At 60.2% G+C, this 12469-nt stretch overlaps 1 protein-coding gene across 2 annotated transcripts in view; it reads left to right on the top strand.

Moving 5' to 3' along the window:
• The window catches only part of APBA2 (amyloid beta precursor protein binding family A member 2), a 66825-nt gene extending 55611 nt beyond the window's left edge, over window positions 1–11214 (top strand). For both annotated transcript variants that reach the window (XM_061181698.1, XM_061181696.1), the window contains 3 exons: window positions 240–359; window positions 7206–7346; window positions 10117–11214. In XM_061181698.1, the coding sequence (XP_061037681.1) occupies window positions 240–359; window positions 7206–7346; window positions 10117–10188 (333 nt within the window). In that variant the 3' untranslated portion in view covers window positions 10189–11214. The remainder of the gene's footprint in view (window positions 1–239; window positions 360–7205; window positions 7347–10116) is intronic.
• Window positions 11215–12469: the final 1255 nt, after the last annotated feature.

Here is a 12469-nt window from a genome sequence, read left to right as displayed (position 1 = left end):
GGCACACCAGAGCACAGGGATCACGGCACGCACTGCCACCTGGGATGCCCGGCACCCCTGCATCCGGTCAGGGTGATGCCTGCATTCACGCACAGAGGGACACCGGGGCTGAGAGGGGTCTGCCTGGCTCGGTCCCCCAGCTCCCGGGGCTCTGCCCTGCCACTGGCTCACCCAGGCCCCTGAGGTTGTCCTCCCCGCGGCATCTGAGACCCACTGGGCCTCCCATTCCTGCTCTGCAGGGTCTGAAGAACCAGACGCAGGTGAAGCTCAACATCGTCAGCTGCCCGCCGGTCACCACCGTCCTCATCAAGCGGCCGGACCTCAAGTACCAGCTGGGCTTCAGCGTGCAGAACGGCATCGTGAGTCCGCTCGGCCCTCGGCAGCCTCCACTGTGCACGTGGAGGGCCTGGTGCAGGGAGCTGGGGGGCAGCGCTCCGTCCCTCCAGAACCGCTCCTGTCTGATGGGGCAGGTCCCAGCCATTGGGCACGGCTGCCAGCAGCCAGGCCAGGCAGGGCGGGCGGGCCAGCGTGTGGTCATGGCATGGGTCCCTCCAGCCCCGCCCTCGGCACCCTCGTCCCAGTGGTGGCTGTTCTCTGCAGACCCCTGCTCTGGAGTGGAGAGAGGAGCCCTCCCACCCCTGCAGTTGGGACCCGCAGCCGATGGCAGTGTCAGAGTCACTGTGTGCAAGACACCCACCCACTCATTCATTTGTTCATTCATTCATTCGCTCATTCACTCACCCATTCAGAGCCGTGTGTGAGGTTCCTGAGCTGTGTCAGGCGGGGCTCCAGCCACTGAGGAGGCAGGAGGGCCTCCGGGAGGAGGTGATGCTGGGCTTGAATGAGTGCTGGTCTGGCCAAAAGTCTGTGCCTGTTCCTCAGGCCGGAGTTCTTCCCTCCAGAGTTCCCACCTCCTCTTCGACCTGCGTGAGCTCTGTTTCCTGGGTCGTTTCTCCTGCAAAGGTCCCAGTGGGCAGGGATGTGGCCACAGATGGAGGACAGAAGAGGGAAGGCCGGTCATTTCCAGATTGCTTAAGCCAGCCCAGAGTGCTAAAAAGCCAAGGAAGAGATTGTGCAGTGGATGGGGGTGGTGTCAGGTTGAGGGGGAAGACGTGTGTGTCCCTCCACGGTCACAGAGGGGACACATCGGGAGAACGTTCTAGAAACAGGACTACAAATGAGAGAATTTCCCCCGTCACTACCTGGTGCAGGAGTGTGGAGAGTTTACTCGGGGCTGGGGAGAGTCACAGGACAGCTCTGTCCCCTCTGGGTTAGGGCGCACTTGCTGCTGTAACAGATGTTCCCCGGATCTCAGCGGACTGAGAGCTGATCTGTCGTTCGGGTCACAGTCCAACGTGGGAGGGGGCTTCGCGCCACAGGGTCGCTCAGGGACCCAGGCTCACCCTCCCCCAGGGCGCTCTTTGTCTGACCGGCAGCTGCGGGGAGACGGGGGCGTAGATGTGGCTCTTGCCATTTCTGTCTACATCCATCTGGCCAGACAGGGCTGAGTCACATGCCCCACAAACACAGGGCTGGCCGGGAAGGTGGTCCAGCTGGTGCCCAAGACGAAGAAGGAAAGGGTGTGGGTGCATCTGAAGCTGACGTTGGCCGTACCTTCCCAGCTGTGTGACACTGGGCAAGTCACTGAAGCTTTCTGGGCAGATTGAGAAAATCCATGAAGTACACCGAGACCTCCAAGGAGGGCCCACTGGGCCCAAACTCTGCAGAGAAGAAAGGCCCCTTGGCACCATACCCAAGCACAGGGGCCCGGCCAGGCTGTCTGCACCCCCTCAGAATTTCTTTCCGGAACATGGCATCTGCCCCGGGAGTTGGCCAGTTGGTGGTCCAGCTGGCACCACCCTGCCCGGCTGCTCTGCACACACATGTGCCCGGGGCCGTGCAGGAGGTTGCCCAGGGTCCCTGCCTGCAGCTGCTATGAGCACCGTGTGGATGGGCCTGGACCCCAGGCCCGGGGAGCAGCTGGGCGGGCCTTAGACCTGCCCCTGACACCCTGAGCCACCATGCAGGGCCTGCCTGGGTGCCGTCTGCTGGACCTCCCTCCCTGGGGTGGGGGCGGGTGGGTGGTAGGGAGGACTGTCAGTGACCGGCAGCCCCTGAGATGGGCCCTGCTTGTGTGACCCTGAGGGCTGCCCCTGCCCTGCTGGGCAGCCTTGTGGGGCCTAGGCTCTCCCTCCTGCATGGCCCCGGGGAGCTCGCCATCCAGGTGGGCCTGGTTCATGGTCTTTGTAAGGTGCAGCCTCTGTCCCATTGCAAGCCTTGCAGGGGGATGGCGTGATGCATCAGGGCCAGCTTTCCCCTCAAGGCCAGGCTCCTGGGGGGTGGCCAAGGGCTTTGCCTGTTCTTGGGGCCTGATGCGCCCCCCCCGCAAAAAAAAGCAAAATCCTTCCCCTGCAAATACTTCCCTCCAGCCAGTTCATTTTAATCCTCACTACAGCCCAAGAAGGAGCATGGGGACTGGTCAGGAAGCTGGGGCACAGAGAGGTTTAGTAACTTTCCCTGGGTCACACAACTGGGGAGGCCGTGGGGACTGAGGTGGGGAAGGGGGAGGAGGAGACACAAGGAAGGGGGGCTCTGCCTAGAGTTTTGTGGGGGCTGAATTCAAGCGAGCGGGAGAGGAAGGGGAGGCAGTGGAGAGGACAGGTGTGGGGTGGCCTGAGTGTGGCCTGGCCCTGAGCCTTCCCTCTCAGAGATGGGGGAGGGGAGGCTGGCGGGGGTGCATCCCTGGGGAGGTACAGGAGGGGTCTCTGCGCCGGGGGTGTGTGGGAATGTTCCCAGGTTGGTATGAGTGGCTGGGAGGCTGAGGCCAGGGGGGCTTCCCAGAAGGTTTGGGGGTGTGGGGTTCAGGGTCACAGCAGATCTGGGGTCTGGAACTGGGGAAATATTACCTCCTGATTCTGAAGACAGCGTTGCCAGGCTGCCCTTCCCGGGTCACAGGTGTGCACACAGGGGTCCTGGTGCCGCCCACTGCTCAGTGCCTCTGCTGCTGGTCCAGGGTCCGAGTCCCACGGTGTGTGAGCTTGGGGCCAGCTGTGGACGAGGAGCCGCGTGGCCCCCAGCGCCACCCACCCACCAGCTGGCATCCTGCCTCTGTGAATGGGGGTGCACGTGCTAGGGGCCAGGAGGCAGGGGCCGTGGTGGCTCCCGGGGGCTTCCTCGCCCTGAGAGCACCCGGGAGGCCGTGGCTGGAGAGCAGGTGGCGGAATGCCAGGCCGGAGGTGGTGTTTGTCAGCCCCAATGCAAACCCGCTGCCGTTTTCTGCCTGATGCCTCCAGAAACGTTGCCTGTGGCAGGTGCCTGCTTAAATGTCTAGGGTGAGCAGTTAGGTGAAGTATGTCCCAGCGCTGGGGCGTCAGGTACATCTGGGTGCTGTCAGGTGAGAGGTGAGGGGGAGGGGCCCTCTGCATGGCTGTCAGTGTGCGCGCACCGGTGCGTGTGTGTGTGTGTGCGCGCGCACTCGGGTGCGTGTGTTTGGGGGCTGCCAGCCTGAGCACTGGCCCGGAGGATCTCAGTGTAGCTTGTCTTTTCTTTAAAACAAGAGGCCCTGTGGCTGAGAAGCTGGATTACCTTGTGAAATCTGCCCCTCTCTCCCCCTTTTCTTTTGGCCCCAACTCTCTCCTAGAACATCTGCTTTTCCTGTTTTTGTTTGCTTTTTTAATTGTGGTAAAATACAACTAACGTGAAATTTACCATCTCAACCATTTTCCAGCATGCAGTTCAGCAGCGTTAAGCACGTTGACATTGTTGTAGAACCAATTCCGAGAACTGTTTCCATCAGCAAAACTGAAAGTCTGTTCCCGTGAACACTGACTCCCCACCTCCCGGTCCCCCAGCTCCTGGTGACCAGCGTGCTACTTCCTGTCCTGTGAAGTTGAATATGACGTACTTAGGTACTTATGTCATCGAATATGACATACTTAGGTACCTTATATGAGTAGAATCATACGGTTTTTGTCCATCTGTGACTGGCCTGTTTCACTCAGCAAAATGTCCTCAAGGTTCATCCACGTCGTAGCATGTGTAGCAGGATTTCCTTCCTTTTTAAGGCTGAATCGTGTTCCATTGTGTGGAAACGCCCCATTTTGGTTGTCCATTCCTCCACTGATGGATACTTGGGTTGCTTCTACCTCTTGGTTACTGTGAACCGAGCTGCCGTGAACATGGGCATGCAGGACTTCTGGTTCTCCAGTCTGTCCAGTTCCATTGTTGCAAGACTTGTAGGCCTGCTGGGGTGTCTGTCTGGGGTGTCAGTCCATCTGTTTGTCAGTTCTAGGAACCGGGAAAGGCCACCATCCGGCCAGCTCAACCTGCAAACCTGGGGCTTCCCTCTAGAGCCCGTGTCTGTGTGTTGGTCTGGTTAGGGAGGGCATCCCCTGTCCCCATGCACAGATGAGGACGCAGGAACAGGGAGCTGAAGGGACCTTCCCCAGGCTCCCTGCTGGGCAGTGGCAGGGCAGGCGTTGGCCTGCATGGCTGTCGTGGGGAGCTTGCCCTCTGCCCGTATCAGATGCTGGAGTGCGCGGTCGGGGTCAGTGGGCGAGCGCACCCATGGACCTGAGCCATCTGTGAGCTGGGCAGGGGCTGTCCCGTTTGCATCTAGGATCCCAGGTGTCAATAACCAAGCCACAGAGGTGCCTACAAGGCCCTGTCGTGGCCAGCCAGCCGCCTTTCCTCCCACTGGGACTGCAGGGCCCGCCGAGCCCATGGATCACGTGGGCCCCGCAGATAAGTTCCCCGCGTCCCTGGAAAAGTCTGCTGACCCCTGAGTTAGTCCTGCACAAGCGCTTTTCCCATTTTCAGCTTCATTACGCCCAAAGTACAAGGCATTCGTTTGCAGACAGGCCCCAGCTGAGCCAGTTAACGCTCCTTCTAAATGGACCCCTCCTCTCTGTTCCCACAACACCATGGAAGAGATCAGGACGTCCCCAGCTGGGAGACACCAGCATTCCTCCTGAGAGGTGCACCCTGAGAAATTAGAGCAGCCGAAGGCCCTGGGTTCTGGGGGCACGCCTCGTTTTGGAAGGCCAGCCGCCCGCACGCATGTGTACGTGCATGTGTGTTTGTGTGTGCAGGCGTGTGCCCACATGGCCCTCTCCTCAGCACTTTCTGCTCCCCTCCTGCCCCCTCTGCCAGCCTGGCCCCCCAGGTTCCAGCCGAGGTCCCCTGCCAGGGTCTGAGTCCATCGTCCTGGCAACCCCCTCCTAAGGTGCAAAGCTAGTTTCTCCCTCTCCCTGTCCCCTTCCCCTCTTTACGTTCTGTCCCCAAATCTCCACCATGAGGGAAGATGCTAACACTAGGGACTTAGGGAAACAGCGCCTGCTATGGGGTGTCCCAGCTCCCTCAGGAGCACCTGGACCATGCCTGACACCTGCCAGGTCATCCTGAAGCCTGGATCTTCGAAGAGCCAGTTACACTGGGCACAAAATGCCCTTAAATCATCTGGGTGGGGGGCAGGGGGAATAAAAGTTAATCCTTAATACTGACAAGTAAGCAGAGCCTTCACAGCACAGGATGGGTGCTCCCCTTACTGGAAAATGGGTGGTGGGGTCAGCCCGCTTCTCCTTCTCCACCCTGAGTCCGGTCTGGCCCAGGTGCCTGGGGTCCAGGACCCTGGCCCACTCTGCTGTAGGAGTGGCCTTGGGCTGCGACGTCAGCTTGCATCTGTGTCTCCTAGAAGAGAGGGCTGGGAGGGACCTCGAGGGCTTCAGGCACCGCACTGGGATTTGCACACACACACACAAAGTGGATCTGGAAAGACCACAAAACAGACGACGTGGGAGTCCTGCAAGGGTGCCAGGGCCAGCCTGGGGTCAGTGGCCTTTCAGCCTATCTCAGCCTTCAAAAGATGCCAGGCCAGTGCCGAGGGAGAGCACGGGCAGATGGGGTGGAGGGGTCCTGTCCGGGGGTGGAGAGTCAGCCCCTAGCCAGTGGAGCAGCCCGGCCAGGGCTGGGATGGGAAGGGGCTATGACCCAGATAGGGGCCCCAGGCGGGGGCGGCGTTCAGCACAGGGCGTGGAGGAGGCCTCGCAGCGTTGAGCCTCGCGGTGGGAAGGGAAGAACACCAAGTTGGGGGGAGGGCTGGCCGTCCTGCCTGCACCTGCGCCTCCTGCGGGTAGGCCGACCCTTGACCTTGTAGGATGCTGACCAGAATCATACGAGGACCCCTCGAAAGCCCTAAAAAGCTCCTGGTGGCATTTTTGGGTTGAGGAAACCGTACAGACCAAGGCCTCCGTGGGTACAACGAGGCTGTCAGGTGATGCGGGGTGTCCCCCGGGCACTCGGGGGACAGGGTCCCACCAGCCTGGGCCTCTCCTCCCACCAGACTCTGGGCTCGGCCTTCCTCATCCTCAAACACGTCTGGTACAGGGCAGCCTTCAGGCAGGACGGCTGGGATACTGCTGCAAGGGGCCCAGGGTAGAGGTGCCTGGCGGGGGTGGACAGGGGAGACCTCCAGTGCGGGTGTGGTTGTTCTCGGGCAGCCTCGGCCCCAGGGACGCTGCCGTCTGCCCTCGGCTGGGGGTGGATGAGAGGCCTGGCGCCCTCCCTGCTCCCTCCCGCCCCAGCCTCTCTTGCTGCAGTGCTTTCATCCCACCCCCCTCCCATGGCTCCCACAGGGCCCCCGGGACCCCCCGGGTGCAGCTGCCCCCCCCCTCCGCTCTCCATGGGCCCTGGGGCTGCTCGCCCTCCCTGCTGTCTGCATGGACCCCACCTTCTGACACCCAATCTTTAGTGGATCTCACACACATGGGGGCTGCATCATCTCTTTCCATTTGTCGGCTGGTGAAATCACCACCTCCCCGTGACGGGGGAGCAGTGACTGTTTTCACTGGAAAGAGGAGCAGAGTGGCTGCTGGCGGATCTGCCAGAATGGGCTTTACCTGCACACCTCCTGGCCTCCACACCCCTGACCCAGGAACAGAGGCTCCGGGTGGCTGGGGCGGGGGGTGCAGATTCCAACCAGCGAGGGCGGTGGGGGGCGGGGGGGACGGGTCTCCCATTTTCAAACACATTCCAAACCGTAACCTCCCAGTTTGTGAGTCGGCAGACGGCATGTAGGAGCGTCTGCCCTGGGGCTTCATCCTGCGTGTGATTAATTCTTCTCCCCGTCTTTGGGGGCTGGAGGCGACCGGTGAGCGCGGCGGGGACCCTGTGCTGACCCGACCACCCCCCGCCCCCGTGTCGCTTAGATCTGCAGCCTCATGCGAGGGGGCATCGCGGAGCGGGGTGGCGTCCGCGTGGGCCACCGCATCATCGAGATCAACGGGCAGAGCGTGGTGGCCACGGCCCACGAGAAGATCGTCCAGGCGCTGTCCAACTCGGTGGGAGAGGTGAGAGGTCACTGCCCGAAGCCAGAACCGGGCTCTCGGAGCCCAGATGTTTCCATGGCCGACATCTAATCCCCGAGGGCGTGTATAAGGTGCTGGGGAAGTACCCCAGAGCAAAGCCTCCCTTCTTGGGAGAGCCTGTCCCTGCGGGGACTTGGGCACGTCTGCTGTCTGGCGTGCTCCCACCTGTACCTCCGTGAGCCTCCTCTAGGGGCTGCATCAGCTGAGCACGGCTGTGTCTCCCACGGGGGAGCCTGCTGCAAGCGGGGTCTGGCATCCCCTCCTCACCCCGGGTAACTGTGGCTGATGGGATGGGGGTGGGCATGCGCAGGCCGGCCCTGCTGTGCTCCCCTCTCCCACTCTGCTGGCTGTACCCCGCCTCCTTTTCTGCTTTCTGGCATCAGTGCGATGCCATGCCAGCGTGAGGGTGGACGGGGTACAGAGCGGGGAGCTCAGGAGGGAGCAGGGTACCTCAGCGGGGGACGTAAGATGCTGGGAGTGGGGCTACCAGCCCAGTGCTGGGAAGGAGGCCTCCCCGGTGCGGGGGTGGGTGTGTGTAGGTGTGTGGGAAGCGGGGAGTCAGGGTGAATGGGTGAGTATCTCCCTGGGTGAAGCCTGGGTGAGAGCAGCGCAGAAGGGGCAGACAGCGCTGAGAGGCGGGTGACGTGGGACGGCTATGAATGCAGGTGCCGGGCGGGGAGTTTAGGTTTGATTCTGAGGGCGGTGGGGACCCAGGGGCTGTGTGGGGAGAGGGCACGGCTTCCTCTTTGGAGGCTGGTGGGGGGAGTAGGGTGCTGTTCCCTGAGGGGCCTTCGGATCATGTCCGGTCAGGACACCTCTCCTGGGGCCACGTTGACCCATTCAGTATTTTGTGAAAGTCCCGAGGCCGGGGGAGGAGGCCTGTTTCCCTGCGTGGGTGGTGGCAGACAGCGGCTCTCAGGAAGCAGGGGGCCAGGTAGGCGCCATTAGCCTTCTCTTACAAATGGCTTCAAAGAAAGGAAAATCCATTTGTCCTAAGTAGATGCTTCGAGACAGCCGCCCGGCTGGGGCCATCAGCTGGGCGGGGGAGCTGGGCTGGGAGCGGGAGAAATGTGTCCGACTGTCTGGACCTGAGGTGAATGGGTATCAGTCAGGCTGGACCTCAGGCCCAGGGTGTGGGAAGCCGTTCAGCCTGGGCGGACCTCGTGCTGGACTGGCTGGTCCTGGGAGATGAGCTTGTCTGCCTGTGTTTCCCATCATCCCTGAGCACGTTTGGAAAATGAGTCACCGGTCAACTAGACCTGGTGTTTTGCTGGGCCTTGGGGGTGGGTTTCAGATTGAGAAATTAGAATGAATCTTCTGATGGGAAAAGCCATCGCAGGCTGATGAAGGAGCAAACATCTAAGTGGATCAGACAGATCCTGGTGTTGGGGGCCAGGGGGGGAGCCTGGGTGACAAGAAAACGCTTCGGCCAGACTGGCCATCTGGGTTGGTCAGATAAGGCCTGAGAGCGGCTTGCCCGAGGAAGGGCAGGCCCGGGGGGTTGGCTGCACCTGCGGCCGCCTCTCCCTGGGCACTGGAGGTCTGCCAGCCCACCCCCTAGAGCTGTGGTCACCCACAGGGGCCTGAGCACGGCCGGGTCCCGGGCTAGCCTGTGGAGCAGAGTGCTTAAAGGAAGCAGAAGCAGAGCCCGGGTCCCAGGCGGGATTTAGGGTACCTGCCCCCCACGGTCGGCCTCTCCGGGCAGCCGCCTCTGCCTTGCTGGCGTACCCAGCCTCTGTGGCGCCAGGGACTGAGGTCAGGCCCCAAAGGCTCATTTGCTAACTGACCCCCAGGGGCTGGGGGGCTCCAGGCCTCCGCCTGCCGCACACGCACTTTGTGTGTGAGCCTCTGGGTCTCACACTGAGGCAAAGCTTGCCCCTTGCAGTTTCCAAGGAGGCCTGGGCGCCCCAGCCTGCCTTCAGCTCAGTGCACGGTCAAAAGTCCAACTTTTCATGCACCTGGTGTCAGCTTGAGCTGTAGGGAAAACCAGCCCTTGACCACGTGTAAAACCCTCTAAAGACCTGGACGGGGCGCCCAGGTCACAGTCTGTGCAGTCAGGGTATGCTTTCTAAGCCGCCATCAGGGGCGGTGACCACGGTGTCGACTTGAACAAATGCACAACGTGAGAGTTGTGAGTTGTTTTATTTTGGGCAAAATGAGGACTGTAGCCCGGGAGACAGCATTTCATATAGGTCTGGGAAACTGCTCCAAAGAGGCAGGGCGGAAGGTCAGTATACATGTGATTTTCGTGAAGGGGGAGTACATGCAATGGAGCACGTATTTTTTGCAGAAGGTTATGCTAGTCTCATGAAGGTTACTGCTAGTCATGAGGAACAGACGTCACCAGGAAGGATTTCAGTGTTTTTCTAGATGTGAGGAGATACGAGAATTGGGCTCAAAAAATCGGCTCCTGAAAATATCAAACTATCTGAAGACCTGTTCTGCCAGTTTTTCCCGGAGCACAGAGGGCCTCGTTCCTGATCTCCACCCTGAATCCCTTTCAGGGGGTGTTGAAGGTCAGCAGCTGCAGCGGCACCTGATTTAATCCTGGTAGAGGTAGATGGCAAGTGCCCATGACAAGTGCCAATTTGTTGTTGACAGCGCGCAGGCCATTCTTCCTCCCCTCTGGACGCTGGTACTTTACACAGGACACGCGCAGGGGACTTGGGCATCGCTGGCCTCGCATGGAGGGGACGGAGGGGGGGAGGTGGAGGCAGGGAGGGCTGGGTCAGCCCCTCTCTCTCATTGGCAGATCCATATGAAGACCATGCCTGCCGCCATGTTCAGGCTCCTCACAGGCCAGGAGACCCCGTTGTACATCTAGGCTGCCCACCTTCACCCCAAGGAGCGGGAGCTGGACCCAGGACCCGACCCCTGAACCCACAGCCCACCCGAGGACACTGGCTCCTCTGAAGGGCATGCCCTCACCACCCACTTTTTTTTTTTTTTTTGGACAAAAAGGGGTCTTTATCCAAGGAGAGTCACAGGAACCAGTCTTTGTAGAACAGTCACGTATTTTGCCACATTCTGAATTTTCTCATTGCGACGGACAAGCTTTTGTCTGTACGTCCATGTGGTGTGGAGCCGTGGAGGGCGAACGTGGGTGCCCCCGGATGCGGCTGTGCAGGGAGCCCCTCGAGGACAGCGCGCTCCAGGGGGCAGCAGCGGTGTGCCCCGCCCTCGGCTGGGGCTCGGGTTCCTGCGGGGAGGGCGCCCAACTGCCCCGATGGCTGAGTGTGGGCAGCCAGCTCTCAGGATGGGACCGGTCACTGAAGTTGGGGGACACGTGGTTGTATTTCCCGAGAAAGGAGACATCCCTGAGTTACGTAAATGGTGATATCCACAACCTCAAAACTCCATGCCTATTTAGACGACATCACCATTTTGACTTTTGACAACAAACTGCTCTTCAGACGTTAGGATTTTCCGACGACCCGTGACCACGTCCGCCTGTCTGCTGGCCCTGGACGCCCCCGGCAGCCTCCCACACAGGCCGGCGGCCTCGTTACAATCTGTCTACACACACGCATCCACACGTGAGCTCCCCCCTCGGAAACCAGACCCTCCCCGGACACCTGGAGCCTGCTGTCCCCAGGGGCCCGCGCGTCCGGGTGCCGTCGCCGTGAGCAGTGTTCCAGTGCGTGTAGGTCAAGTGCAGCATAGTCTAGATCTGCCCCGCAGAGCTCAGAGTTCACGATGTCATTTTGTCTGGAAGTCTCTCTCTTTGGCCCAGGCCTTGAAGAATACACTGTGACTTAAGAAGCCTTACCATGCAGTAACTAAGCTCTAGGACCACTGGATGAGGGTGACCTGTGTGTTGCATGCAGCTGACCTTGGGAAGACTCGCTAATACCACTAATAAACCTGAGGTCATGATGGAAAGCTGTCCGTGTGGCTGGTTTGTTGACGGAGAAGTGGCCGCCCAGCTTTCCTCTAACTCCGCCCCTCACAGCCCGGCTCCAGGTGGGGGCCTCCCCGCCAGGTCTGAGGGCTCCAGGCACCATCCCCACAGGAGACAAGCTCCCGACTAATTGGATAAGGGAGAGTGGGAGGCTCGGGCTTCTCCTGGTTCAGATTGGAATCATCTCTGGGAGAGGTGTGTGCATGTATAGAGCAGAAAGCCGGCCCACCTATAGCCTGGCTCCTTCCCTGGGGCCACCCTGCAGCCCGTCTCGCTGATAGCAGGACTTGGCAGTGCTCCCATCACTGACTGTGTTCTGTGGTCACCATCCTGGTCCCGGTGTCCCCTGGCATGGGGATGTGGGGTGAGCATGGGCTCTGGTCAGAAGCCCTGGGCTGTGTTCCAGCATGTTATCAAGGGACATTGGGCAAGCCGGGCCCCTTCTCTGGCCGGGATCTTAGTTCCATGCTGTGAGCCACTAGGCAGGGATGGCCCACACCCTGGGGTGAGAGCTGGAGGGAAGGGGCCTCAGCTCAGGGGGGCCCAGGGGTATGGCCCTGCAGCGCCCAGAACGAGGCAGGTGAATGGGCTCCGGAGAGGAAACCTATGGCTAGCAGATGACGGGGGCAGGTGTCCCGTCATGTGATACACATTTAAAAAAAAAAAAAAAAAAAAAAAGCTTTAAGCCAGGGGCCTGCATTCCTCCCAGAAGCTGGGGACATGTCCCACAGAGGGACAGCTGTGGGCCGGGCGCCTGCCCGCTCCCCTCACACCCCCAGGGTCTGTCTCCAGAAGGATGTTAGGAAACACAGTCGGGTGCCAGGGGTGGGTCACGCTCCATGGTCGGTCGCCCGGCCTGAGCCCTTGCTCGGCACCTGGTCACCAGCAGTACACACGGCTCTCGGCATCTGTCTGTCCCGATCAGACCTCAGAGACACAGAGGCCAGAAATAGTTTTTATTAAAACACTGATCATTATGAAAACACCTTGAGGTACATTAAATAAATACAACCTGCCAGTTGTACAAACAGGCTTGAAAACAATTTCCTATAAATTCTGCCTTAATAGCAGCATCTGTGGATCAATACAGCTGTGGGGGAGAAAACATCCATTCGAAATAAGCTTTCTTTTACGTGGTTTGTTACACGCATTTAATTTGTATCATTGTCATCAGCTGAAGGAGCCCTTAAGTCCTTGTGAAGGA

Source organism: Eubalaena glacialis, chromosome 2 (assembly GCF_028564815.1).
Source record: "Eubalaena glacialis isolate mEubGla1 chromosome 2, mEubGla1.1.hap2.+ XY, whole genome shotgun sequence".
In the NCBI taxonomy this organism is placed as follows: Eukaryota; Metazoa; Chordata; class Mammalia; order Artiodactyla; family Balaenidae; genus Eubalaena; species Eubalaena glacialis.
Note: the sequence above shows the minus strand (reverse complement) of the source record. Positions and strands in the feature narration are given on the sequence as shown.